The sequence below is a fragment of the Solanum stenotomum genome, chromosome 3 (assembly GCF_019186545.1).
Source record: "Solanum stenotomum isolate F172 chromosome 3, ASM1918654v1, whole genome shotgun sequence".
In the NCBI taxonomy this organism is placed as follows: domain Eukaryota; kingdom Viridiplantae; phylum Streptophyta; class Magnoliopsida; order Solanales; family Solanaceae; genus Solanum; species Solanum stenotomum.
Genome location: NC_064284.1, coordinates 7284190 through 7311724, shown reverse-complemented (window position 1 = coordinate 7311724; position 27535 = coordinate 7284190). Strand labels below are relative to the sequence as shown.

The window sequence follows — 27535 nt, the reverse complement described above, 5'->3', positions numbered from 1 at the left end:
TACATTCACAAGCAAAATTTTATTACGGAGTTTCCTTCTCTGTAAGATTGTAGGCGCGACGAAATATATTATTAGCATGTGGACAAAGGAAGACACGCAAAACTTGTGACAACTTGGTATGAAGTTTGTTTTGTATTTTACAATTGCTCCCTCCCTTGAAAATGAAAAATTGAACTAAAAACAGTTTATTGAAATTAATTTCTCTACCTTGCATGAATAAGGTTTGCATATACATTACCCATTTCAAACTTTACTTGTGGGATTATATATGGGATATGGCATTTTCACCTTTTAAGGGCATGTTTTCACTAATGATGCGATCTTATTTAAGCCTCATTTAGAGGGTGTTTGGATTGGCTTAAAAGTTGGTCAAATTTACTTTTAAGTCAGGCTTTGACTTCTGGAAGTGTTTGACAAATATAAAAAATAATTTAAAATAAATCAAAAATGACTTAAAATAAATTGAGAAGTGTTTGGCAAGGTCAAGAATGACTTAAAATAAATCAAAAATCAAAAGTAGATCTCTTCCTACTTTTTATTTTTTGACTTAAAAGTCATTTCAATTTGACTTTTTATTTTTTATTTAAAAATTACTTTTTAAGCCAATCCAAACGGTCCTTACTAAGAGGCTAGTTCTTTGTTGTTATATTGCCCCTCGAATCTTTCAATAGTCCCTTTCTGGATTTCGTTTGAATTAAAATAATAATTTTTTATTTTTTTTAAAAAAAGGTTACAAGTATTTTGGTATGTCAAAAGACAAAAGACATGTATAAAATTTAGAGCAACTTTCACATATAGCAAATACAAAATTCATATTTGTATGCCATAGCAAAGTTTGCATAATTGCGTTCTATAATTTATATTTGTATGTTATAGCAAAGTTTGCATAATTGCGCTCCATAACAAATATATATATGTATAATTCGTTATACATATACAAAAAAAACAGTTGTATAATTCGCTATACATATACAAAGAAAGCAGTTGTATATACATATACAAAATAAAGCAGTTGTATACAAAAAATCAATTGTATAATCTGTGTATGTATAAAATGAGAAAGCAAGAAAGGCAAAAGAAAACTGGGCAGGAAAATATTTGTATTGTATAATTATAAGTGTATAGGCCGAAGATATATGTATTTGCATGTGTATATACAATTTTTTCTCGTTTTATACAAACAAAAACGCAATTTATACATTTCGTTTCTGTTTGTATAAGCGAGAGAGGCGAGGGTGGCGAGCGAGATTTGAGAGAGTGGCGAGCGAGCTCTGGGAGAGGGGAGAGAGGGAACGAAAATATATGTATATATACAATTTCCTCTTGCTTTATACAAACACAAACACATTTTATACATTTGTGTTTGTATAAAAGCGAGAGAGGCGAGCGAGACAGCCATCAAATGAGAGTGGCGGGCGAGATTCCACCAGGGAAAGTGGCGAAAATAGCAATAGTTTGCTATAGAGTACAATTAAATCAAAGTATATTTATAACATTTAATTTGAATTAATAGTTTGCTATTATATATAATTTTCCCTAAAATGAATGGTAAGTTGGGAGTTGTGTTTTAGAGAAGTCTTTTGCGAACTAAATAATTCAATCCGTTAGGCTATAATTTTTTTTAATTTTTTTTTTCTCACTTTATTTGAAATGTTTAATATGAAAATTTAAATCATTAATTTAAAATTTACATTTGAAAAATAGCTTATAAAGTAAACTCTAATCACTTTTTAGTTTTTACTTTAAAATTGTACTTATGCACATTCAATTATAAACATTATTCCAACGATTCTTTTAAAAGAAGTAATCAAACATAAAACTATTTTAGGGTGGATAAATTTATAACCTTCTTTACTTATTTTTATTTATTTATGGCGTATTACATAAGTCAAAAAGTGATTGACCATCCAAGACAACTTTCCCAAATCTCCTTTTCCAACAAATTAATTTTCATTTATACAAATACAGTAAATTCAAAGATCGTCGGCGAGATTTTTCCGGCGAAGTTGCTTCAGCACGGTACTCTTCTTTTTATCTTTAACACACACAATAGTGAATATATTGGTTTATTGTAGATTCTCTAGCTGATTAGAAAATTTTGCCTTTATTTTTACATAAAGCAACGGAGAAATTGCTTTATTCCTGCTTAAATCGGTTGCAGTACTGTTGCTCAATGTAGTTCTACTGTGCGTTTTTATGGTTGATTCGCTCATTTTGGCTTAATATAGTGTAGTTCATTGAATTTGAAGCATGGGCCTGTAAGAATTTTGTAAGGAAAAAGAGAAAAATATGGAGACAATTGACTTTTAAGTTTGAGTTGGGTTGCTATTAGAAGAATCACGAAATAGTTTAGTGAAAGAAGCAATGTATAATATTCCTTAGTTTCATTTAACTCGATCAATGCTTCAATTTTTATTTTATTTTTTGGCCTGTTTTGATAATGCCTCGTTGTGTCGAGGGTCTATTAGAAACATCTTTACCTCGCAAAGGTAGGCTGTAAGGGTAAGGTTTGCGTATATCCTACCTTTCCAGACCCACTTGTGATTGTGGAATTACACGGGGTATATTGTAATTGTTTCAGTTTTTTTGGTTGATATTTATTAGGATGATGAATAAATTACTTGAAATCCTTATTAACCTTATTTAAGTGTGAAACATAGGTTTAGATAATCATTCCGTTGAGGATTCTCCGAGATTTGTGTTTAACCAGGTAAATTTTCATTCATCAGAACTAGGATCAGGCTAATATTGTTTTCTTCTATAACGGTGGTGTCCCAGGCTAAGCTTGTGCACACCTCGACTAATTCCACAGGATACCTTATGCTTCTACCATAGAAGATAGAGCCTAATATTTAAGTGTGAAACATAGGTTTAGATAGCCATTCCGTTAGGGATTCTCTGAGATTTATGTTTAACCAGGTAAAAATTCATTTATCAGAACTAGAATCAGGCTAATATTGTTTTCTTCTATAACGGTGGTGTCCCGGGCCAAGCTTGTGCACACCTTGACTAGTTCCACAGGATACCTTATGCTTCTACCATAGAAGATAGAGCCTAATGTTTTCGCCTCCACTAGTATTTAGATGTGAGAACTTGTGGTTCTCAATCCACTTTATTAACCACTAGATCTCACTATCGGGCTAATATTTAACAGCCCAGGAAACACGTATTGATCTTTCGTGATACTTTACTTTGATTTATTTCTTTTCCTGAAATATCATTGCTGAGAACTTACTTTCATTTTGATTATTCACAGTAGCAAGTCCTAGAAGATGAGGAGGCAGCTGATGATGTCGTGGCAGCGGTTCTGTACGCTTATAATGGTAAAGCCGGTTACTTTAATTGAAATTTGACCTTCCTCTAAGTCATGCTTATTAGCAAATCTTGTAATTTATCTTCTTCTGAACCTTCAATCCTTGTGTAGATTTCTAGGCCCTTCGAAAAGCCATTGTGGGATAAGGCGATGGCAGTTGCTGGACGAGTCACTATAATGGAATAACTTTGAAAGCTACTTGTCCAGTGTGTTTGCAAGTTCTTAGCACACCACTTGATTCTGATCTGAAAATGACACTGGCTGTACACATGAGCTTGTGGCATGATGTTCAATTGCATTGGGAAATGATGCAAAACAAAGGAAGATCAATTGTTCACATGCCTTCTTTCTGCTTTGACGCTGGGATGGCTGCTGGAATTGGTGCTCTGATTGTTATTATTGTCAGAAGTCATGCTCAAGCATTTGGCAATAAGAGGTGACGTTTATCTCTAATTCAGAATAAAAATGGTCTGTGATGTTTCTTTTTGTGTTTTGCTGCTTGTTTTTACCTCAGTTCTGAATAATTAGCCTAGTCTAAAGCTGCTATTTCGAAGTATTAGGAAAGCTCAAATAGATTGAAATTTCAAGTGGCTGAATATAATGAGTTCGTATTTACTAAACGACTAAGGTTATATGAAGATCCATAGATGATATAGTAGTTAGAGACAGAAAAGTAGTTTTCCTATATCTCCGTCATACCAAGATGATGTGAATTTTGTTCTCGTGCTTCATTTACCGCTAGACCACACCTTTGGCTTCTTCTTATGTTCCTTCCTTGCTCAATGTTCACTCAAAATTAGAGAATTTATTCGAAAACAAAAAAACTTCTAGAAAAGATCATAAATTATATTTATTAAAAACTACTCATTTTCCAAAATACAATTGCTAAAAATTATTCTTCGCTTCAAATGTCTGACCAAATCGCCAGTTAGCAGGAGCAACATTATCAGATTGAACCCATTTGCCATCGCTAGTTTGTACTTGGAAAGACAAGCTTTGTCCTGCCAACTGCTGAGAAATCTGCCAATTTTGTCCCCAATTCCGCAACATCTGTGTCCATCCAGTCTTAGATCCTTTAATTTTGACACTGACAACATCTCCAACACCTCCCACATTGAAAACAAGAACAAGAATCCAATTAGGATTCCCTTTGATCTCAAACTTGAGACCTCCTTTTTTGTGGCAAGTGACTCTTCTGTAAACAACAGGGACAACCCCTGCTTTGTACTCGGCAATCTTTAAGAACATAGGCAATGACAGATCAAAGTGTTGTTGTGGAGGATTGCACCAAACGTCTGAAGTTTTTGTGTAATTTGGAGGGCATAAATTGGTGGCAGTTATAGTTATGACTTGGTCTGGATGGCATGCTTTAGGAGCATTGACACACTTTATTTGAAAGCAAGCTCCACAGGTAGATCCATTGTTAAAGAGTGCTGTGCTTAGTGCCGCTGTTTCCAGGCCATACCCTTGCTTGAATAAGTCTCCATAACCACAAGCTCCTTCTGCAATATAGTATTCAAATAAATTTGTTACAAACGTTAATATCTATGTTATGAAAAAGCATCATCAACAACAACAACATACCCAATGGAATCCCACAAGCAAGTTTCCGGGTGGGTAGAGTGGATGTAGACCTTACCTTATCTCGTGAAGGTAGAGAGATTATTTCCAAAGGACCCTCGACGCACACGTTATGAAAAAAATACATCTTTGGCCTTTGAAAATTTTATTCATTTTGGACCATAAAAAAAGTGCTAGAAATTTATTTATATTAGAGTGATGGGTGTACAAAAGAAAAAGAAAAAGTAAATGAAAATAAAATAATTTACTTCTGTTAGTGTGAGCTTACTTAGACTGTCGATCCTAAATCTGGATAGATGAGGCCTACAGTAGGCGAAATGTGATGGAAAATTCATTTTTGGTCTATATGTTGCAACATATCTCAACATCACGTTGTAACATATATATATATACACTCAATCTCAAATATTTTTTCAAAAAATATAATTTCTACCTTCTTTGTCTCGAGTCTCGACACTTGATAAGTGTCTCAACAACATACATAAGGAATTAAGGTACAAGGAAAACTTACGCATGGTTTCATTACCCCCCATGTCACCATAAAATGTAGCACGTGCATTTTTCCATCCCTGGGCATCCAAATTTCCTTCAACCTCTTTACTTTCATAAGTTTCTGCTAAAAAAATAGCAACAAATGTGATAAACAAAATGAAGAAACTTTGGTGTTTGGCCATTTTAGCTAAAACAATTTTTTTCCTCTAAACTAGTTTCAACTCGCTGGTTGATTTGCTTTGAATAATAGTTTTGCTTTAGACATACAATTTATAGCCATAATATTCTCTTAAAACGGAACTAAAATGAAGTCCCTTAGAAAAAAAAGGAAATTACATTAATGAGAATAATTATTTTAATTGGATACCATGGAGTTTATTTTTGGAAAATTAATTAAATAAATTAAATTACTTGCCATTCTTCCCAATTAATTAGTATTTGCATTTAAGTGCTTATATAGGTTGTAAGTAAGCAAATCTGCATCAATTTTATTTTGCTAAAAGAATTGGAGAGTTAATTACTTCATTTGTCTCGTAGTTAAATGAGAAAAGTAGGATTAGTCGAAATTTAGTGATTTGTTACTCTGTAGTCTTGAGTAAATAGAGATGTTTACTAAATAAAATAAAAAAGAGAGTGAGGAAGTCAACTAAAGCATCGTAATACTTGCATAGTGAATTTAAAAAAAAAAAACTAAAATTCATTTGACTTTGATATAATAAAATGGGAAAAAAAGAAGTAGGCTTGTCTTAATATTACTCCTTCCAATTCAAAAGTGAATTGTTGTACAATGTACACCCATTAAGAAAAAATGTTTAGTCCGTAAAATAAATACCACTTTCCACTTTTGCTTTTTTGGTTATTTTCAAACTATTCTTGAAATAATTCAAAGTAAAATCATAAATATGAGCAGTCAACTCTCTTGAATTTATCACCTAGAGGATGTAACTGAGTGGCAAAAATGGTAAAAATTCCAACAGCTCTCTTGAACTTTGAACAAGTCACTTATTTTGAACTAAGAAAAAAGGCTCCACCATTCACTTATTTTGAAATGGAGGTAGTATTACTTTTTTCATCGAATGATTATGAAAAAAAAAAACGATACATATATAAGTGGGTATTGGTAAAATATCAAAGTATTAATATTTGTAGTCATTATTATTTCAATGTAAAAAGTCTCAAATACTTCAATTCAATTGAGAGAGCCGTTGTTAAATTATGCCAATTTCTTTGTAACAGGTCTTTTTATCATCAGTACTGCTATTTCCCATTTCATGAAATGAAGAAATAGTGCTAATTTAGATGAAATCTTCCTGAGAGTGCATATTTGCTTGCCCTGCATTTCTTCAATCACAGCATGTGCATGAAGTCATTTAGTCTGTTCTGAGAAATTCAACACTGCTATTTTTTTTAATCAGTAACTCTGCCGTTGTCCTTATATCTGCTTCCATAAATGATTCCTATTAATATAAGTAGTTCATTTTATCTTTGATGTGTTACTGACTAGGACACTTGTCAATTCACATGGTTCTGATTTTGCTAACACTATGGTGCAGTTTGGACAAGAGTGCACCACTATTAGACATGATAGTGGAGGGACAAGATCTGGAGAAGTTCTCAGTCTTCTATCGATTTGCAAAGTTTCATGGTCGGGGGCAATCCAGTGGTGTTGAGTCATCTTCAACAGATGCTGCTGCACGTAGCCATAAACCTTTTCTGCAAAGATACGTAACTGTGCTCCCAATGCCTCAAAATCTTCCTGATAGGGTATAATGTCTTTCACTATGATCATTGATTTAGTTAATATTTTTTCCGCATTCTCGTCATCAATCCACTAGCTCCACATCCCTTGGAGTTCTGTTGCTGAGTATGTACTGGCACTAGCAGCAGCAGAAATAGAGCCACATAAAGAGATAATTGCAAAAAGAACTGTCTCTAAATTGCTACCTCAAATTCAATATATGCAGTCCATTTTGCATGTAGGCCAATTATGCCAATTGTCAAGAAATGTTGTTCGTTCCATGTGTCTCTCTCCATAGTTAAAGATATAGAGATACCCATATGTAGTTAGTTCAGTGTTGTGAATGTAATGGTAATTGTTTAAGGTCAGGTTGTAGTGTACTTGAATTTCACATCTTCTAGGTAAATATATGATGCCTAGGCTTAACTTAGTAGGTAAAATATGAATGTCAGCTTTGCGAAGTTGTTTGTGTTGCCTGTTTGTACCTTTTTGATACTTGGACCCTGCAAAGAAAGGATTTCTTTAAACGAGTAGAACCCCTTAACAGCTGCTAGCAACGTCAATGACAGCGTTTTCTCTGGTCACTCGTGCTTCAGGCAAGGAATGGTCACGCATCAAGCCAGGCTTTGAAATTTACATGGTATGAATGGGAAGTAATTTTTGACAGGTTTGACTTAACTTGAGATATTGAGCATTTTAGGTCGATCTCTATCTCTATTTTACTTAAAATGACACTCCTGGAGAGTATTTTGCTCATTTTGCATTCAAGCAATGTGAATTCAGTGAACTGTTTATAACGCAATTAACTGTTTAATTTACTAGAAATCAGGTTGCTGCATGACTGCCTTTTTTAGATGCGTGTGTTGGTGCCTTGATAATGTATGATTTAACCCCCCAAAGCAGGTTTTGGAATAACTACTTGCCACCAGTCCATAAATAGGCGTTCACTTCAACAAGTTGGATGGGCCATGTTTGTATGGGTTTAAATTTAGTCTAAACGGTTAATAAGGAAGTTCATATAAAATTTTACTGTGTGTAAGTTCACCAAAGTGAAATGTTCACGAGTCTATTAATGTAAACCTTAAGTTGTGGTTTAATTGGAGAGAATGGGGAAAATAAATTCCGGCATCAAATTGTACAATGTTTTGCCGGAAGAGTTTTAAAAATTATTTCACACGTAACTAATGCAATGTTTAGTTTATCGCAGGAGAAATATAATTGATGTTTATGGTATATGGTACCAAATAATACATGCATTAAATTAAGTGAGAATTTATGCTTGATTGCCCTACCTTACAATCAAGCATACTTTCTATTACACTCACTGGTAGAATGTTAGCTTGTGTTATGTGCAGTTTTTCTACCTTTTGGGAGGCATTCACTCTGGATGAACAAAGTTTCCTCCTTGATGATGAGAGTGAAAAACTCTAGGCGCTACTAAATATATTAGCATGTGGAAAAAGTAAGATACACAAAACTTGTGACAACTTGGTATCAAGTTTGTCTTGCATCTTACAGTTGCTCACTTTCTTGAAAATGAAAAATTGAATCACAAACAGTTTATCAGAGACAGTCTCTCTACGTTGCAGGAATAAGGCTTGCATACACATTTTCCTTTTCAAACGCCACTTGTGGGATTATCAACGGTAAAGGACAAGTTTTCCCTTGACTACATTTACCTCTCAGAGAAATAAGCAAATGTTTTCTTAAATGGACACAATACACTAATGGTGTGATCATATTTAAGCCCGAAAATCAAGGAGCATTTTGGGATTTCTCTACAAATTAAATGTGAATTACTCCCTCCGTCCATTTTAGTTGTCATGTTTTGTTTTTCAAAAGTCAATTTGACTAATTTTCAAAGTAAATTAGATTACATTAATTCAATATTTTAAACAAAAAAATAAATATTCAAAAATTATACAAATAATACTATAAATTGCAATTTTACATGTCAATATGATGAAAAAATACATCGTAAAATGCTATTCAAAATTCTTATAGTTTGACTCTAAAAAAAAACAAATCATGACAATTAAAAATGAACAGAAAGACTAACATATTTCTCTATTTACGTTTCACTTTTAAAACTGTATTTATGTACTCAATCTTAAATATTATTGAAAGATTCTTTAGAAAAGAAATAATCAAGCATAATAAAAATATATTATGGTCGATGAATTATAACTTTTTACTTAATTTTTATTTATGGCATATTACATAAGTCAAAAAGTGATTGCCCACCCTTCGCCACCAAGACAACTTTACCAATTCTCCTCTTCCAACAAATTAATCCATTATATAAATACGTAAATTCAAAGATCGCCGGCGAGATTTTTCCGGCGAAGTTGCTTCAGTACGGTACCCTTCTTTTTATCTCTAGGCTCTAACACAGACAATAGTAAATATATGTGCATTACTTTGAACTTGCTAAGAAATCGATAGGTGCATTGTAGATTCTCCAACTGTATTTGAAAATTTTTCGTTTACTTTTACACCAAGTAACGGATAAATTGCTCTATTCCTGCTTAAATCGGTTGCAGTATCGTTGTTCATTGTAGTGCTGATGTGAATTTTTACAGTGGAATCACTCGTTTTTTGTCGTAATTTCGAGTATTTCCTTGAAGCATTAATGGGCTGCCGGTAAGTATTTTGTAAGGAAAAGAGAAAAAATATGGAGAAAATTGACTTTTAAGTTTGAGTTGGGTCGCTATCAGAAGAATCGTGAAGTAGTTTAGTGAAAGAGCAATGTATAATCTTTCCTTAGCAATGCTTCAATTTTTTTAATTTTTTTTTTCCTGTTTCGGTAATGCGTCGTTATACAGTCTATGGGAGACAACTTCTCTACCTCACAATATCGAGGTTGTACTAACAAAAGTAGGGGGTAACGTTTGCATACATCTAGACCCCACTTGTGTGGGATTACAGTAGGTATGTTGTTGATGTTTCAATTTTTTTGGTTGATAGTTCTTAGGATAATGAATAAATTATTTGAAATCCTTCTTAACCTTATCTAAGCATGAACGATGGTTTGGATTATCCTTGTGTCTAGGACTCATTAAGGTTTGTGTTTAACTAGGTAAAAAATCATTTAGCAGAACTAGAATCATGAATTGGGCTAATATTGTTTTCTTTTGTAACCGTGGTGTCTGAGTCAAGCTTGTGTGTGCCTCGACTAATTCCACGGGGTACCTTCTGCTTCTACCATAGAAGATATAACCTAATGTTTTGGCCTCCGCTAGTATTTAGAGGTGAGACCTCGTGGTTCTCAATCCACTTCATTAACCACTAGACCTCACCATCGGGCTAATATTTAACAGCCCATGAAATACATATTGATCTTTCATGAAACATTACTTTGATTTGTTTCATTTCCTGAAATATCATTGCAGAGAACAACTTTCATTTTAATTATTCACAGTAGTTCAGTCCTAGAAGATGAGGAGGCAGCTGATGATGTCGTGGAAGCGGCTCTGTAGGCTTATAATGGTAAGCCAGTTACTTCAATTGAAATTTGACTTGCCACTAAGTCATGTTTATTAGCCAATCTTGTAATTTATCTTCTTCTGAAGCTAAAATCCTTGTTTAGATTTCTAGGCCCTTTGGAAAGCTACTGCGAGATAAGGCGATGGCAGTTGCTGGGAGAGTCGCTATAATGGAAGAAGGGACGACTTTGAAAGCTTCTTGTCCAATGTGCTTACAAGTTCTAAGCACACCACTCGATTCTGATCTAAAAATGACACTGGCTGTACACATGAGCTTATGGCACGCAGATGATGTTCAATTGCATTGGGAGCTGATGCAAAACAAAGGAAGATCAATTGTTCACATGCCTTCTTTCTGCTTTGGAGCTGGGATGGCTGCTGGAATTGGTGCTCTGATGGTTATTCTTGCCAGAAGTCATGCTCAAGCATTTGGCAATAAGAGGTGAAGTTTATCTCTAACTCCGACTAAAAAGGATCTGTGATGATTCTTTTTGTATTTTGCCGCTGGTTTTGCCTCAGTTCTGAAGAATTAGCCTAGTCTAAAGCTGCTATTTCGCAGTATTAGGAAAGCTTAAATAGATAGAAAGTTCAAGTGGCTGAATGTTATGAGTTCATATTACTGAATGACTAAGGTTATATGAAGATCCATAGATGATATAGTAGTTAGAGACAGAAAAGTAGTTTCCTATTTCTTCAAGATACCAAGGTGATATGAATTTTGTTCCAAATATGTGTCCCTAGTTACTATTTGGAGTATTTGTTATTAGTGACCTTTTTATTTCCTTACTCTTTTAAGCATGTCTGGGCCAGCTCTTACACCTGCTACCGCCACCAATTCAAGTACTGATTGCTTAGTGTTCTAGGTTTTGCTGTAATTTGAACATGAGACCTGATAGTTCTCGTGCTTCATTTACTGCTAGACCACACCTTTGGCTTCTTTTTTTGTTCCTTCCTTGCTCAATAATATCCACTCAAATATAGAGAATTTATTCGGGGAAAAAAAAACTTAGAGAAAAGATCATAAACTATATTGATTAGAAATTAAAAGCTACTCATTTTCCAAAATACATAATCACTAAAAATTATTCTTCGCTTCAAATGTCTGACCATATTGCCAGTTATCCGGAGCAACATTATCAGATTGAACCCATTTGCCATCGCTAGTTTGTACTTGGAAAGACAAGCTTTGTCCTGCCAACTGCACAGAAGCCTGCCAATTTTGTCCCCAATTTCGCGACATTGGTACCCATTCAGTCTTAGATCCTTTGATTTTGACATTGACAACATCTCCAACACCTCCCACATTGAAAACAAGAAGAAGAATCCAATTGGGATTCCCTGCGATCTCAAACTTGAGACCTCCTTTTTTCTGGCAAGTGACTCTTCTGTAAACAACTGGTACAACCCCTGCTTTTTGCTCGGCAATCTTTATGAACATAGGCATTGTCAGATCAAAGTGTTCTTGTGGAGGATTGCACCAAACGTCATTAGTTGTTTTGGAATTTGGAGGGCATAAATTGGTGGCAGTTACAGTTATGACTTGGTCTAGATGGCATGCTTTAGGAGCATTGACGCACTTTATTTGATAGCAAGCTCCACAGGTAGATCCTTTGTTAAAGAGTGCTGTGCTTAGTGCTGTTGTTTCTAGGCCATACCCTTGTTTGATTGTGTCTCCATAACCACAAGCTCCCTCTGCAATATAGTTATCAAATAAATTTTTTACCAATGTTAATATCTATGTTATGAAAAATCATCATCAACAATAACATACCCAATGAAATTTCACAAGTGAGGTTTGGAGAGGATAGAGTGTATGCAAACCTTATTTTTACCTCATGAAGATAGAGAGATTGTTTTGGAAGGATCCTCGACTTGCACATTATGAAAAATCAAACCAAAAACTTGGAAATTTTTTATGCATAGGTGAAAATGCTTCTATAACATCATATTTCTCCAAAAATAACTATTCCAAACCTTTGAGATGGTTCATAGTTTTTTTCAATTACTCGCGAGTGACAAACCATTAGCCTATTATTTTTTTATGTTCATGGTGTGCGGGCCTGCTTTTGCCCATCTCAACTAATTACATGGTATACTTGTCACCTCCAACCAACAACAGGTACGAGGTAACTAATATGTACCATTAGCCTATTATTATCAATGGAGATAAAAAGGCATTTCACCAACTAAACAAGTTTTAACTTGTACTTTTAAAGTTTCTTTTTCGGATGGTAAATTTATTTTAACCATAATAATAGTAATTATTTCTCAGTCTTAAATAAATTAAAATTCAATTATATGAATCCATTGTATTCCCTGATTATATGTATCCATTGACTATATTCCATATTTAAATTCAACAAAAAAAAGTCAATATTATACTCCCTCTATTCCAAAATAAATATCTTTTTTTGGGAATTCGACACAACCATTAAGAGAACGGTAATTTTGAAGGAAAAAAATATTATATTTTCAGAAATTTATTTTATTTTTTAATTCAACTGTGTACAAAAGAAAATTAAAAAGCAAAAAATAAAGTTTGTTATTGTGAGCTTACTCACATTTTCGATACTAAATCTGAGGACTACATCAGGCTAAATTTGATGAAAAATTCATTTTTCGACTATATGTCGCAACATACCTCAACACCGTATTATAGCCACATATAATAAAAGATGATTAATTTAATAACTTCCATTGATTTTTAAAAAAAAAATTATAATATCTAGCTTAGTCACAATGGTATCTCGATAACATACATAAGGAATTAAGGTACAAATATAACTTACGCATGGTTTGACCACCCCCCATGTCACCATAAAATGTAGCACGTGCATTAATCCATCCCTGGGCATCCAAATTTCCTTCTACCTCTTTACTTTCAAATGCTTCAACTAAAAAAAAAACAACAAACGTGATAAACAAAATGAAGAAACTTTGGTGTTTAGCCATTTTAGCTTAAATTATTTTTTCTATAAACTAGTTTTTAACTCTCTTGGTGATTTGCTTTGAATAATAGGTTTTCTATTGACATACTTATAGCCAAAGTATTCACTATGAAATAAATATTTTTTTGCTAATAGAATTGGGGGAGTTAATAACTTATTTGACCAATAGTTTAATGAGTAAAGTACGATAAATGGAAATTTAATGGTTTATTACTCTATAGTTTTGGGTCTTTAATGTAATTAATTGTGAATTTAACATAATCAAATTATTTGTAATGGAAGTCAATTAAAGCATCATAAAGTATAATAGCATAGTATATATATATATTATATATATATATATGGCATTATGTTGGTATTATGACTGAGTAGTATATTTTTAATTTAATAAGGAATAAATCAGTCACATACGATATATATTGCGTGGGTATCATATAAAATTGAATAGTGTTCTTTTAAAAGAATGAATTTATCATCTATGATATCATGTTTATAAATGATATATGCTAGATTGATAACACAAAATACTTGGTGTTTTGTTTGAAGAAATGAAATGGCACTCTTTTATGATATTATGTCAATATATGATATCCTGTTAATATTATGATTGGGTAGTATTTTATGGGAAAAATGAATCAATTTCATATAATATCGTTAATATATGATATATACCATTTGAGTATCATAATATACAATAATATATACCGAAACTACTATTGATTTGGTATATTCAATTTAGTTACCTTTTCTTTGTTGTTATAGAAAAAAGAGAGAACAAAAGTAGTGTAGAATTAGACCGTAACAAAATATATTTGATAAAAATTTTAAAAAAAAATTGAATGAAAATTATCAGAAATTAATAAAGTAGAATAAAGAAAAAGAACAAAAAGACGAATGAGATTTGATTATGAAAAAAATATAATAAAATGAGGGGAAAAAAGGTGAATGAAATTAGATTAAGAACAAAAGCCACAAAAAGAAAAAACAATTAAAATAAAATAAAATTGGAGTGAGTCAAATTGAAGTCAGATGGTCACCAAACTAACAAACAGTTATTTTCACAAAAAATCATTCAACTTTCTTTTATAACTTTAAAATTATTTAACTAAGGATTTTTCTCCTAGAAAGTCACTCAATTTTCTGTGAGAAGAATTTTTAGTTGAGTGCCTTTAACGTTATAAAAAAAAGTTAAATGACTTTCTACAAAAAAAAACTATTGGTTGAGTGACCGAGATATTAACTCTGCAATTGAATATAGATTCAGTCATCCAGAATGGCAGCCTCAAAGTTCTTCTATCAACCATTCTTCTTCTTCCTCTCTTCATTCCTTCTGTTAATTCTTAGACCAGTCATAAATGGCAGCCTCAAAGTTCAGCAGTCATATTTACTTAACGACATTAAATGAGTAATTATCTATAGTTCACATGTCCTCTTTCTTCTTTGGAGGAATGCTGGAGGTAAAATTTATCTCTAATTCCGACTAAAAATGATCTTGATGATTCTTTTTGTATCTTTTTCCTCAATTCTGAAGAATTAGCCTAGTCTAAATGTTATGACTTATGAGTTCGTATTATTGAAAGACCAAGGTTATATGAAGATCCATAGATGATATAGTAGTTCGACACAGAAAAGTAGCTTTCCTATTTCTCTGTCATACCAAGATGCTCTGAATTTTGTTCTGGTGCTTCATTTACCGCTAGATCACACCTTTGGCGCATTTTTGTTGTTGTTCCTTCCTTGCTCAATGTCCACTCAAAAACAGAGAATTTATTCGGAAACAAAACACTTCTATAAAAGATCATAAATTATATTGATTAGAAATTAAAAGCTACTCATTTTCCAAAATACATAATCACTAAAAATTATTCTTGGCTTCAAATGTCTGACCAAATTGCCAGTTATCAGGAACAACATTATCAGATTGAACCAATTTGCCATCACTAGTTTGTACTTGGAAAGACAAGCTTTGTCCTGCCAACTGCACAGAAGCCTGCCAATTTTGTCCCCAATTCCGCGACATTGGTAGCCATTCAGTCTTAGATCCTTTGATTTTGACATTGACAACATCTCCAACACCTCCCACATTGAAAACAAGAACAAGAATCCAATTAGAATTCCCTTTGATCTCAAACTTTAGACCTCCTTTTTTCAGGCAAGTGACTCTTCTATAAACAACTGGTACAACCCCTGCTTTGTACTCGGCAATCTTTAAGAACATTGGCAATGACAGATCAAAGTGTTGTTGTGGAGGATTGCACCAAACGTCTGCAGTTTTTGTGTAATTTGGAGGGCAGAAATTGGTGGCTGTTATAGTTATGATTTGGTCTGGATGGCATGCTTTAGGAGCATTCACACACTTTATTTGAAAGCAAGCTCCACAGGTAGATCCATTGTTAAAGAGTGCTGTGCTGAGTGCCGCTGTTTCCAGGCCATACCCTTGCTTGAATAAGTCTCCATAACCACAAGCTCCTTCTGCAATATAGTATTCAAATAAATATTGTTACAAATGTTAATATCTATGTTATGAAAGTATCAGGAATTTATTTTTAGTATTAGATTGGAGCCTGGAGGGTGTACAAAAGAAAAATAAAAAGTAAAAAATGAAAGTAATAAAATAAATTTTTTTGTCAGTTTGAGTTTACTTACGTTGTCAATCCTAAATTTGAATAGAGGAGGGTTACGATAGGTGAGACCTGATGGAAAAATCATTTTTGGTCTATATTTTGTAACATATCTCATTATAGCCACATATAATAAAAGATGATGAACAACTTTCATTGCTTTGATTTTTTTAAAAATAAAATAAAATTCTGACTTCGTCACTTGTCTGGATACAACGATGGTGTCTCGACAACATACATAAGGAATTAAGGTACAAGTATAACTTACGCATGGTTTCGTTACCACTCATGTCACCATAAAATGTAGCACGTGCATTATTCCATCCCTGTTCATCCAAATTTCCTTCTACCTCTTTACTTTCAAATGTTTCAACTAAAAAAATAACAATAAATGTGATAAACAAAATGAAGAAACTTTGGTGTTTGGCCATTTTAGCTTAAACTATTTTTTCTCTAAACTAGTTTTTAATTCTCTTGGTGATTTGCTTTGAATAATACTTTTGCTATGGACATACTTATAGCCAAAATATTCACTATAAAATAAATTTCAGTTTCAGTTTTTTGCTAAAAGAATTGGGGGAATTAATTACTTCATTTGACTACGGGTTTAATGAGAAAAGTAGGATAAATGGAAATTTAGTGGTTTGTTACTCTATAGTCTTGGGTCTTTAATGTAATTAATTGTGAATTTAACATAATCAGATTATTTGTAGAGGAAGTAAACCAAAGCATAATAACTTATAATTGCATAGTAAATGTCGAAAAAAAAAACCTTAAAATTCATTTCACTTTCATATAGTCAAATGGGAAAAGAAATAGGCTTGAATTTATAAAAAAAAAAAGTAACGAATGATCTGAAAAAAAATAAAATAGGATGCATATATAAATATGTGAGGCATATCATAATGATTTAGCTTTTAGAAGAGATGAATTGATCCTTTATGATGTCTTCTCAGTATGTGATATATATCATAATGATATTATGGAAGATTGAACTATTTTTTTATGGGGTGAACAAAATTTATGAGACTCTGTCAATATATGATACATATCTTGTAAATGTCATGAAAGACTATATACCTTTGTAATAAATAAATCAGTCTGCAATATATGATATATATAATATATAATATATATGGTGAGTATCAAATAAAATTGATTAGTGTTTTTTTTCTTTTTTGGAATGAATGAAATTGTCATCTATGATATCATATCGATAAATGGTACTCCTATTTACTAGATTGATATTATAGAATACTAAGTATTTTTTTTCAAAGAAACGATATACATCATGTGAATATCATAGTATACAATAATTATATACTTTAACTACTATTGATTTGGTATATTCCAATTTTTGTTACCTTTTTTAATGACAAAAAAAGAAGAACAAAAATTAGGGAATCAAAATTCATGGCATAGTACATATATGTGCATTCCTTTGAACTTGCTAAGAAATCGATAGGTGCATTGTAAATTCTCCAGCTGTATTTGATATCAGAAGAATTGTGAAGTATTTTAGTGAAAGAGCAATGTATAATATTCCTTTAGTTTAAGTTTACTCAATGCTCCAATTTTTATTTTATTTTTTTGCCTAGTTTGGTAATGCGTCATTGTATTGAGTTTCTATTAGAAACAACCTCTCTACCTCACAAAGGCAATGATATGTTCGACATACATTCTTACATTTCCATACCTCACTTGTGATGTGGGATTACATTGGCTATGTTGTTAGTGTTTCAATTTTTCTGGTTGATATTTCTTCAGATATTGAATAAATTATTTGAAATCCTTCTTAACCTTATCCAAGCTTGAAACGTAGGTTTAGATTATCGTTCTGTCTAGGATTCATTAAGGTTTGTGTTTAACTAGGTAAAAAATCATTTACAGAACCAGAATCATGAATCAGGCTAATATTTTCTTTCATAACAGTGGTGTCCGAGCCAAACTTTTGTGTTCTTCGACTAATTCCATCTTATGCTTCTACCATAGAAGATATAGCCTAATGTTTTCGCCGCCTCCGCTTAGAGGTGAGAACCAATCCGCTTCATTAATAACCACTAGACCTCACCATTGAGCTAATATTTAACAGCCCAGGAAACACGTACTGATACTTTACTTTGATTTATTTCTTTTCCAGAAATATCATTGCAGAGAACAATAGAGATTTTATTCGGAAAATAAAAAACTTACAGAAAAGATCATAAACTATAGTGATAAAAAACTACTGATTTTCCAAAATACATAATGACTAAAAATTATTCTTGGCTTCAAATGTCTGACCAAATTGCCAGTTAGCAGGAGCAACATTATCAGATTGAACCAATTTGCCATCGCTAGTTTGTACTTGGAAAGACAAGGTTTGTCCTGCCAACTGCACAGAAGCCTGCCAATTTTGTCCCCAATTCCGCTTCATTGGTAGCCATCCAGTCTTAGATCCTTTGATTTTGACATTGACAACATCTCCAACACCTCCCACATTGAAAACAAGAACAAGAATCCAATTAGAATTCCCTTTGATCTCAAACTTGAGACCTCCTTTTTTCTGGCAAGTAACTCTTCTATAAACAACTGGTACAACCCCTGCTTGTTGCTCGGCAATCTTTATGAACATAGGCATTGTCAGATCAAAGTGTTGTTGTGGAGGATTGCACCAAACGTCTTTAGTTTTTGTGTAATTTGGAGGGCATAAATTGGTGGCAGTTACAGTTATGACTTGGCCTGGATGGCATGCTTTAGGAGCATTCACACACATTATTTGAAAGCAAGCTCCACAGGTAGATCCTTTGTTAAAGAGTGCTGTGCTTAGTGCTGCTGTTTCCAGGCCATACCCTTGCTTGAATAAGTCTCCATAACCACAAGCTCCCTCTGCAATATAGTAATCACAAAAAATGATACACATGTTATGAAAAGTCATCATCAACAATAACATACCTAATGAAATTCCACAAGTGGGGTTTGGAAAGAATAGAGTATATGCAAACCAGACCTTAACTTTATCTCATAGAGGTATAGAAATTGTTTTTGAAGGACCCTCGACTCACATTATGAAAAAATATATATTGGCCTTTGAATTTATTTTTCTTCTTCGACCATAAAAAAAAAGTACAAGAAATTTATTTATATGAGAGTGAAGGGTGTACAAAAGAAAAGAAAAAGAGCATATAAATGAAAATAAAATAATTTTCTTTTGTTAGTGTGAGCTTAATTAGATTCCTAAATCTATATAGAGGAGGCCTACAGTAGGCGAAATGTGATGGGAAATTCAATTATGGCCTATATGTTGCAACATATCTCAATATCATGTTGTAACATATCTTAATATCATGTTGCCACTACATAGAATGAAAGGTAGTCAATTGAATAACTTTAACCGAATATCAATCTCAAATATTTTTTCAAAAAATAAAATTCATAGCTTCGTCAATGTGTTGACACTACGATAAGTGTCTCAACAACATAGGTAAGGAATTAAGGTACAAGTATATCTTACGCATAGTTCCACCACCCCCCATGTCACCATAAAATGTAGCACGAGCATTTATCCATCCCTGGGCAGCTAAATTTCCTTCAATCTTTTTACTTTCATATGTTTCTACTAAAAAAATAGCAACAAATGTAATAAACAAAATGAAGAAACTTTGGTGTTTGGCCATTTTAACTAAAAACAATTTTTCTCTAAATTAGTTTCAACTCACTGGTTGATTTGTTTTGAATAATAGCTTTGTTGTGGACATACAATTTATAGTCGTAATATTCATTTAAGATAGGAGTTAAAATTAAGTCCGTTAGATAAAACGGAAATTACCGTAAGAATAAATATTACAATTGGATACCATGGAGTTACTTTTTGGAAAATTAATTAAATTAATTGTCATTCTTCCCAATTAATTAGTATTTGCATTTAATTGCTTATATAAGTTGTAAGTAAGCAAATCTGCATCAGTTTTATTTTGCTAAAAGAATTGGAGAGTTAATTACTTCATTAAGTAGTAGTTTACTGAGAAAAGTAGGATAAGAAGAAATTTAGTGATTTGTTACCGTATAGTCTTGGGTCTTTAGTGTAATTAATTAATAAAGATGTGTATTACTAACTAAATAAAACAAAACAAAAAGAGAGGGAGGAAGTTCACTAAAGCACCATAATGTATAATGGCATAGTGAATAAAACTTAAAATTCCTTTGACTTTCGAATAATTAAATGGAAGAAAAAAAAAAGTGGTCTTAATATTATTATTATTATTATTAGCGAATGACTGAATAAGAAAAAAAAAAAAATACTACACATATATAAATGGGTATTAATATCAAAGAATTTACGTTTGTAGTCAATTTTTATTTCAATGTAAAAAGTCTCAAATACTTCAATTTTTTTTAATTGAGAGAGCCAAATTATGTCAACTTTCTTTGTTAAATGCTAATTGCCTTTGATTTTACAGTATGTTTGTATAGATGGTAAAACACTCAAAGTCAAGAATTGTTTTTATAAATTTATGATTTTTTTTAATCATATTTACTTAACGATATTAAATGAGGTATTATCTATCTCATGGTGGATAGTAAAAAAATTTAAAACACAGAGAAAATGAAAAAATAAAAAATAAAACAAATATAGGCAAAATGAATAACAATCTTTATGAATTTTTTATGATGGTCAAATTATCTATTATGATATCTTTTTACACGTCTTCTAAAAAAATATTAGTTAGGAGATATATTAAATATTTTATCATTTATTGATATTTGAACATCAATAATATTTGAGGTGTTTGATTTGTAGTCTTCAAGACTAATAACTATTAAAAGTAAAATGAAAATAAATAATTAATATTATCTTAAATTTTTAAAAATGACAAATAATTTGAAATAATTAAAACAATATGATAAATAATTTGAGACGAAAAATATAATATCTATTGTGTTGACAACATTGATGCAGGTTATTAGACCTGTCCATGTCTCTTTTTTTCATGCATGATATCAGCATAGCATCAATTTTGTATTAGTCATCTATGTTACTCTATAATATACCAGATTGTAATATAAATGACCAAAATCTTGACTAAAGGAATAAATAATTAACCAAAATACTAAAGTCACTAGCTAATTTGTAAATTAACGTAATCAGATTATTATTTATAGAGATGTTTATTACTAACTAAGTAAAACAAAAACAAAAAAGAAGAGGAAGTCAACTAAATGCATAGTGAATATCAAAAAAATAAAAAATAAAAAATCTTAAAATTCATTTCACTTTCATATATATAAAATTGAATAAATGGGGTAAAAAGCAGGCTTTTCTTAATAAAAAAAATTACTAATGATTGAATTGTTGAGTTTTAAAGGTGTGAATAGGAAATGAAGGATTGTGACTTCTATGAAATGTTGTGTCTTTTTTAAGAGATTGTGACCGTTTAAAAGATTGTGTCTTTTTCATAAGGTTGTAACCTTTTTGAAAAGTTGTCCTTTTTTTCAAAAAGTTAGGACTTTTACCCTTTGTTGGCTAGAGATTTTCTCTCATTTTTTCTACATCGATTTTTTCTCTTCTTATGTATATATTTCTTACAAAATAAAATATATCGATCATGTTTGTATGTGTGATTCATTATTGTCTTTTTGAGTTCATTGAAATTATCGAAGTTTGAGGTATCACTACTTCGTTAATGGTTAATCCGTTTTATCTTGGGGGGAATTAATCTACAAACTCGAGTACTCGAGGGAATTAAATTTCTTAAGGACACACACTGAGTTTTGTGGACTCGAATAGTTCTTTTGTTTTTCTTTTCATCTTAATTGTTTATGATTTGTTAATCTGAAAATAGGAGATAACATGAATAAGTTGAGATACCACATCAAATTGTACAATGTTTTGCAGTAGGGTTCGTTTGGTAGAGTATATTAACAAAAATAATGCATGCATTAACTTTGTGTATTAGTAGTCCCTTGCATTAGTTATACATATATGGTCGTTTGGTAAAGTGTATAAGAATAATGCAAAATAGTCTATTAGTTATGCTGGCATTAGTTATGATGAGATTTTTTTTATGCAATGTTTGATTTGGTGTACTAAAAATATTATGCATTACATAAAATTATGAAAAAATATTATGCATTACATAATTTTTTTAGAAAAAATATTTGTTTACAAAAATACCCTCCACAAATATAGTGGAAAGGATGTAAAAAACATTTTTGAGGGCAATTGTTCAATAATGTTAATGCATGCATTAGAACTCATTGCATTACTAATGCATAGAAATAGATGGTATTAGTAATGCACTTTTCAATACACAATAGAGTGTATTTACTAATACAAATATTAGCTATGCATAGGTTAGAAAAGTGTACCAAACAAGGTACTAATAATACATCAAGCTAATGCAAGCATTATTTTCTTCAATACACTCTACCAAACGACCCTATTTGAAAAATTAATTCACGCATAACTATTGTAATCTTGAGGTTAAAATGACATTAAAAAAGTTAAAAGTATGTATTTTCCTATTTTTCATTTTTTAATTCAAAAGTTATTAAACTGTGACTTTTTTAAAAATACTTTTAAAAATTTACTTTTTTTTTCATTTTTACTTGCCACTGTTTGACTAGACACATTCATTAAATAAATAATAATTAATATAAGTATTTTATCTAACTATCTCTATTAAATGATGTTTAATATTAGGTTTTGAAGAATAAGTATTTAATGTTGAGGGTAAAACATGAAAATATATATATATTATTTTTCTTGATATGTCAAAAGTGATAAAGTAAAAATAAAAATTTATGTTAGAAATAAATGACAGGTAAAAACGGACAGAAGGAATATTTTTTTTAAGTTGAGCCAAACATGCTCTCAGTGACAAGCTCCTCGTTGTTAAATTGCCCCTCGGATTTTACAATAATCCTTCCTAGAGTCTGCTTGAATTAAAATAATAAAATTCTTTTTTATATTAAATTTACAAGTATTTTTTTTATGGAAAATTGTATATAATAGCAAATTATTAATTCAAATTAAATGTTATAAATATATATTGATTTAATTGTATCCTATATCAAACTATTGTTATTTCGCCTCTCTCCTGGTGAATCTCGCTCGCTACTCTCGTTCTCTCTCGCTTTTATACAAACACAAATGTATAAATTGTGTTTTTGTTTGTATAAAGCGAGAGAAAATTGTATATACACATGCAAATACATATATCTTCATCTTATACACTTATAATTATACAATACAAATATTCTCCTGCCCAGTTCTCTTTTGCCTTTCTCTTTTTCTAGCTTTATACAAATACAAATTATACAATTGATCTTTTGTATATATATACCGAAACAGAAACAAATTATATACAACTGTTTTCTTTTGTATATGTATAGCGAAATATACATATTTATGTTTGCTATGGATCACAATTATGCAAACTATAACTATAACATACAAATATAATTTTTGTGTTTGCTATATGTGAAAGTTGCTTTTTTTTTATTACGTAAATAGACAAATGACATATATAAAATGAAGAAGAAGTTAGGAGTTGCATTATGGAAAAGTAATTTTGAAAATTAAAAAATTATCAAGCCTCTGTTTGGCCATCAATAATATTTACAAGTATTTTGGTACGTAATTTTTATTTTACTTTGAAATCATTGTTCGATCATGACAATTTTAAATTAAATTTGAAGTTATATTTCAACATTAGAAAATAGTTAATTAACATATTTCTTAATTCATTGTTTCACTTTTAAAGCTGTATACATTCCACCAAAGATTCTTTGCAAAAAATAACAATATACGTATAAGTTTATAAATAGATATGGGGCATGATATGGTATATATTAAAATATTATATTATATTAAAATTTTTAATATCGTGATTTTGATATTTATGGTATTTGATATGGTATATGGTATATATTTTAATTTTTTTGGTATTCGATGCGGTATTTGGTATTTGGAAATAACATACCGAAATATCGAATATCATTTCAAAATATATAGTTACATAAATAACATATATATTATTAAAATACTAACACATATGCAACCTAGTATTACTATAAACTAAATGTTATGAAGCTAAAACTTTGACAAGTATTTTGATTGAAATGTAATTGATTAACAAAAGAAGTTATTTGTACTTTATTTAGATATTTTATATATTTCTACATGTGTAATGTATTAGTATGATACAATTGAGATATTTTTAAATTGTCGAAGTCATAACACTCTATAATACGAATATATATTAGTCTAAATTAAACAAATTATGGTTATCGATTTATCATACCGTAAAATACCAAAATCGAATTTTAATATATCGAATCATACCCAATTAAACTAATATAATAATGATATAATATTTTAAAAATCAAATACCAAAATTACCATATCAAAACTTTGTATTGTACATAACATGCCCACCCCTATTTATGACTATTTTAGGGTCGATTAATTTATAACTTCTGCTTATTTTAATTTATGGCATATTACATAAGTGGAATTTTAATTTCTTCCTACACCACCAAGACAACTATCCCAATTTCTACTTTTCCGAAGAATTCTCCTCTTCCAACAAGTTAACTTACATATACGGTAAACTCAAAGATCGTCGGCAAGGTTTTTCCGGCGAAGCTGCTTCAGCACGGTACCCTTCTGTCGGAAAATTTCTTTTTAGCTCTAATACAGTAACAGATGATAGTACATATATGTGCATTCCTTTGAACTTGCTAAGAAATCGATAAGTGCATTGTAGATTCTCCAGCTGTATTTGAAAATTTTGCGTTTAATTTTACAACAAGCAACGGAGAAATTACTCTATTCCTGCTTAAATAGTAGCACTACAGTTGCTCATTATAATGCTAATGTGGGTTTTATAGTTGAATCGCTCGTTTTTGGCTTAATAAAGTGTAGTTCATTGAATTTGAAACATCAATCGACCTGTAAGAATTTTGTTAGGAAGAGAGAAAAAAATGACTTTTAAGTTGGAGTTGGGTTGCTATCAGAAGAATTGTGAAGTAGTTTAGTGAAAGAGCAATGTATAACTTCCTTTAGTTTAATTTTACTCAATGCTCCAATTTTTATTTTATTTTTTTGCCTGGTTTGGTAATGCGTCGTTGTGTCGAGTTTCTATCGGAAACAACCTCTGGAGCAAATGGAAGGAGACGTCATGCAAGCCGAAGACTTTGACAAGTATCAGTAGGCACGCCTCTAATAAGGGTTCGATCCTGAGAATCAATCCCAATCGAATCTATGGAAGTGAGACTCTCTATCCTCTTAATCTTTAGAGTAGATATTATATGTAGGATAATAAGTCCACTGCTTGTGCCCAAGACAAGGTAAGATGAATAGGAATGTTGAAAGGGACATAAGGTTTAGCTCTTGAGTAGATTGCCCATAGAAGGGAGCTTACTCCAAGATCTGACTCCCCCGGTGTAGGAGTTCAGGTAGGCCAGAAGTAAACAAAGAGCGGTAGAAGAGAATAAAGTGTTGTGCCCCTTCTTTTTTGATGCCCGGCCCAAGAGAGAGACCCAAGTCCTAGTAGCCCTGCCAAATGGTGATTCAGCATAGATTCTACATCTTGAAACCAAGCCAATTTTGGCGCCGCTTTATGATAATGAAACCAACCAGCAAAAAGCATTAACACTGCAAAGACCAATGCCCCAATTGATGTACATAGAGTTGTAATTCACTAGTTATCCAGATGCTCGCCAAAGCTGAAAAAAAACAGAGGTTATTTGTATTCCTCGGAATCCCCCGCCTACGTCACCATTTAATCTTTCTTGGCCCACTATTGGCCAAACCACCTGGGCACTAGGCCCAATGTGCATTTGGAAAGTGCCAGTTCGAATCTGGTTCGTGACAAGGCCTTGGTCCATACAAATGGGATAGCGACCTTTTACCTCACAAAGCCAGTGGTACATGCTACGTACATCCTACATTTCTAGACCTCACTTGTGGTTGTGGGATTACATTGGGTATGTTGTTGTTGTTTCAATTTTTTTGGTGGATATTTCTTCAGATATTGAATAAATTGTTTGAAATCCTTCTTAACCTTATCTAAGCGTGAAACATAGGTTTAGACTTTAGATTATCATTCTGTCTAGGATTCATTGAGGTTTGTGTTTAACTAGGTAAAAAATCATTTACAGAACTAGAATCATAAAAAGGGATAATATTGTTTTCTTTTATAACTGCAGTTTCCGAGCCAAACTTTTGTGTGCTTCAACTGATTCCACGGGGTATCTTATGCTTATAAGTTCTACCATAGAAGATATAGCCTAATGTTTTCGCCTCCACTAGTATTTAGACGTGAGAACTTGCGGTTCTCAATTCACTTCATTAACCACTAGACCTCACCACCTGGCTAATATTTAACAGCCCAGGAAACACGTATTGAACTTTCGTGATACTTTATTTTGATTTATTTCTTTTCCTGAAATATCGTTGCAGAGAACTTCTTTCATTTTGACTATTCACAGTAGTCAATCCTATTCTCCTAGAAGATGAGGAGGCAGCTGATGAAGTCTTGGCAGCGGCTCTGTAGGCTTATAATGGTAAGCAAGTTACTTCAATTGAAATTTGACTTGCCACTAAGTCATGCTTATTAGCAAATCTTGCAATTATCTTCTTCTGAAGCTAAAATCCTTGTGTAGATTTCTAGGCCCTTTGGAAAGCCATTGCGAGATAAGGCGATGGCAGTTGCTGGAAGAGTCGCTATAATGGAAGAAGGAATGACTTTGAAAGCTTCTTGTCCAGTGTGCTTACAAGTTCTAAGCACACCACTTGATTCTGATCTGAAAATGACACTGGCTGTACACATGAGCTTATGTCACACAGATGATGTTCAACTGCATTGGGAACTGATGCAAAACAAAGGAAGATCAATTGTTCACATGCCTTCTTTCTGCTTTGGAGCTGGGATGGCTGCTGGAATTGGTGCTCTGATGGTTATTCTTGCCAGAAGACATGCTCAAGCATTTGGCAATAAGAGGTGAAGTTTATCTCTAATTCCTACTAAAAAGGGTCTATGATGATTCTCTGTGTTTTGCCGCTAGTTTTTGCCTCAGTTCTAAAGAATTAGCCTAGTCTAAAGCTTCTAATTTGCAGTGTTAGGAAAGAACAAACAGAGAGAAATTCATGAGCTTGTATTATTGAACGACTAAGGTTATATGAAGATCCATAGATGGTATAGTAGTTTGAGACAGAAAAGTAGTTTTCCTATATCTCTGTGATACCAAGATGATGTGAATTTTGTTCTCGTGCTCATTTACTGCTAGACCACACCTTTGGCTTCTTTTTTTGTTCCAGATATGTGTCCCTAGTTACTATTTGTGTATTTGTTATCGTAACCTTTTAAGTT

General features: G+C 31.9%; 3 protein-coding genes across 15 annotated transcripts; 1 reads left to right on the top strand and 2 right to left on the bottom strand.

Annotated features, from left to right (window-relative positions):
• The first annotated feature begins 1928 nt into the window (after nucleotides 1-1928).
• Nucleotides 1929-27427, top strand: LOC125857766 (uncharacterized). 10 transcript variants are annotated; one of them, XM_049537411.1, is made up of 6 exons: nucleotides 1929-2019; nucleotides 3257-3323; nucleotides 3425-3749; nucleotides 6940-7150; nucleotides 10517-10613; nucleotides 26829-26969. In XM_049537411.1, exons 3-5 carry the CDS (start codon nucleotides 3565-3567, stop codon nucleotides 10601-10603), a joined length of 483 nt encoding a protein of 160 aa, XP_049393368.1. In that variant the 5' UTR covers nucleotides 1929-2019; nucleotides 3257-3323; nucleotides 3425-3564; the 3' UTR covers nucleotides 10604-10613; nucleotides 26829-26969. The 10 variants fall into 10 exon arrangements, with proteins under 10 accessions (XP_049393368.1, XP_049393358.1, XP_049393367.1 ...); XM_049537401.1 differs by lacking the exons at nucleotides 10517-10613; nucleotides 26829-26969 and adding an exon at nucleotides 7694-8166; XM_049537403.1 differs by lacking the exons at nucleotides 1929-2019; nucleotides 3257-3323; nucleotides 3425-3749; nucleotides 6940-7150; nucleotides 10517-10613 and adding exons at nucleotides 24689-24820; nucleotides 26373-26484; nucleotides 26626-26729 and having other exon boundaries at nucleotides 26829-27427.
• On the bottom strand, nucleotides 4199-16661 carry LOC125857762 (expansin-A23-like). Of its 4 annotated transcripts, XM_049537395.1 has the most exons (3): nucleotides 13399-13598; nucleotides 12211-12301; nucleotides 4199-4724 (listed from the first exon to the last, which is right to left on the bottom strand). In XM_049537395.1, the coding sequence occupies exons 1-3, from the start codon at nucleotides 13559-13561 to the stop codon at nucleotides 4199-4201; spliced, it is 780 nt and encodes a 259-aa protein (XP_049393352.1). In that variant the 5' UTR covers nucleotides 13562-13598. The 4 variants fall into 4 exon arrangements, with proteins under 4 accessions (XP_049393352.1, XP_049393349.1, XP_049393353.1 ...); XM_049537392.1 differs by lacking the exons at nucleotides 12211-12301; nucleotides 13399-13598 and adding an exon at nucleotides 16447-16661 and having other exon boundaries at nucleotides 4199-4815; XM_049537396.1 differs by lacking the exons at nucleotides 12211-12301; nucleotides 13399-13598 and adding an exon at nucleotides 5406-5568 and having other exon boundaries at nucleotides 4199-4815.
• Nucleotides 18430-19834, bottom strand: LOC125857764 (expansin-A23-like). The gene is made up of 2 exons (XM_049537398.1): nucleotides 19672-19834; nucleotides 18430-19046 (listed from the first exon to the last, which is right to left on the bottom strand). Exons 1-2 carry the CDS (start codon nucleotides 19832-19834, stop codon nucleotides 18430-18432), a joined length of 780 nt encoding a protein of 259 aa, XP_049393355.1.
• Nucleotides 27428-27535: the final 108 nt, after the last annotated feature.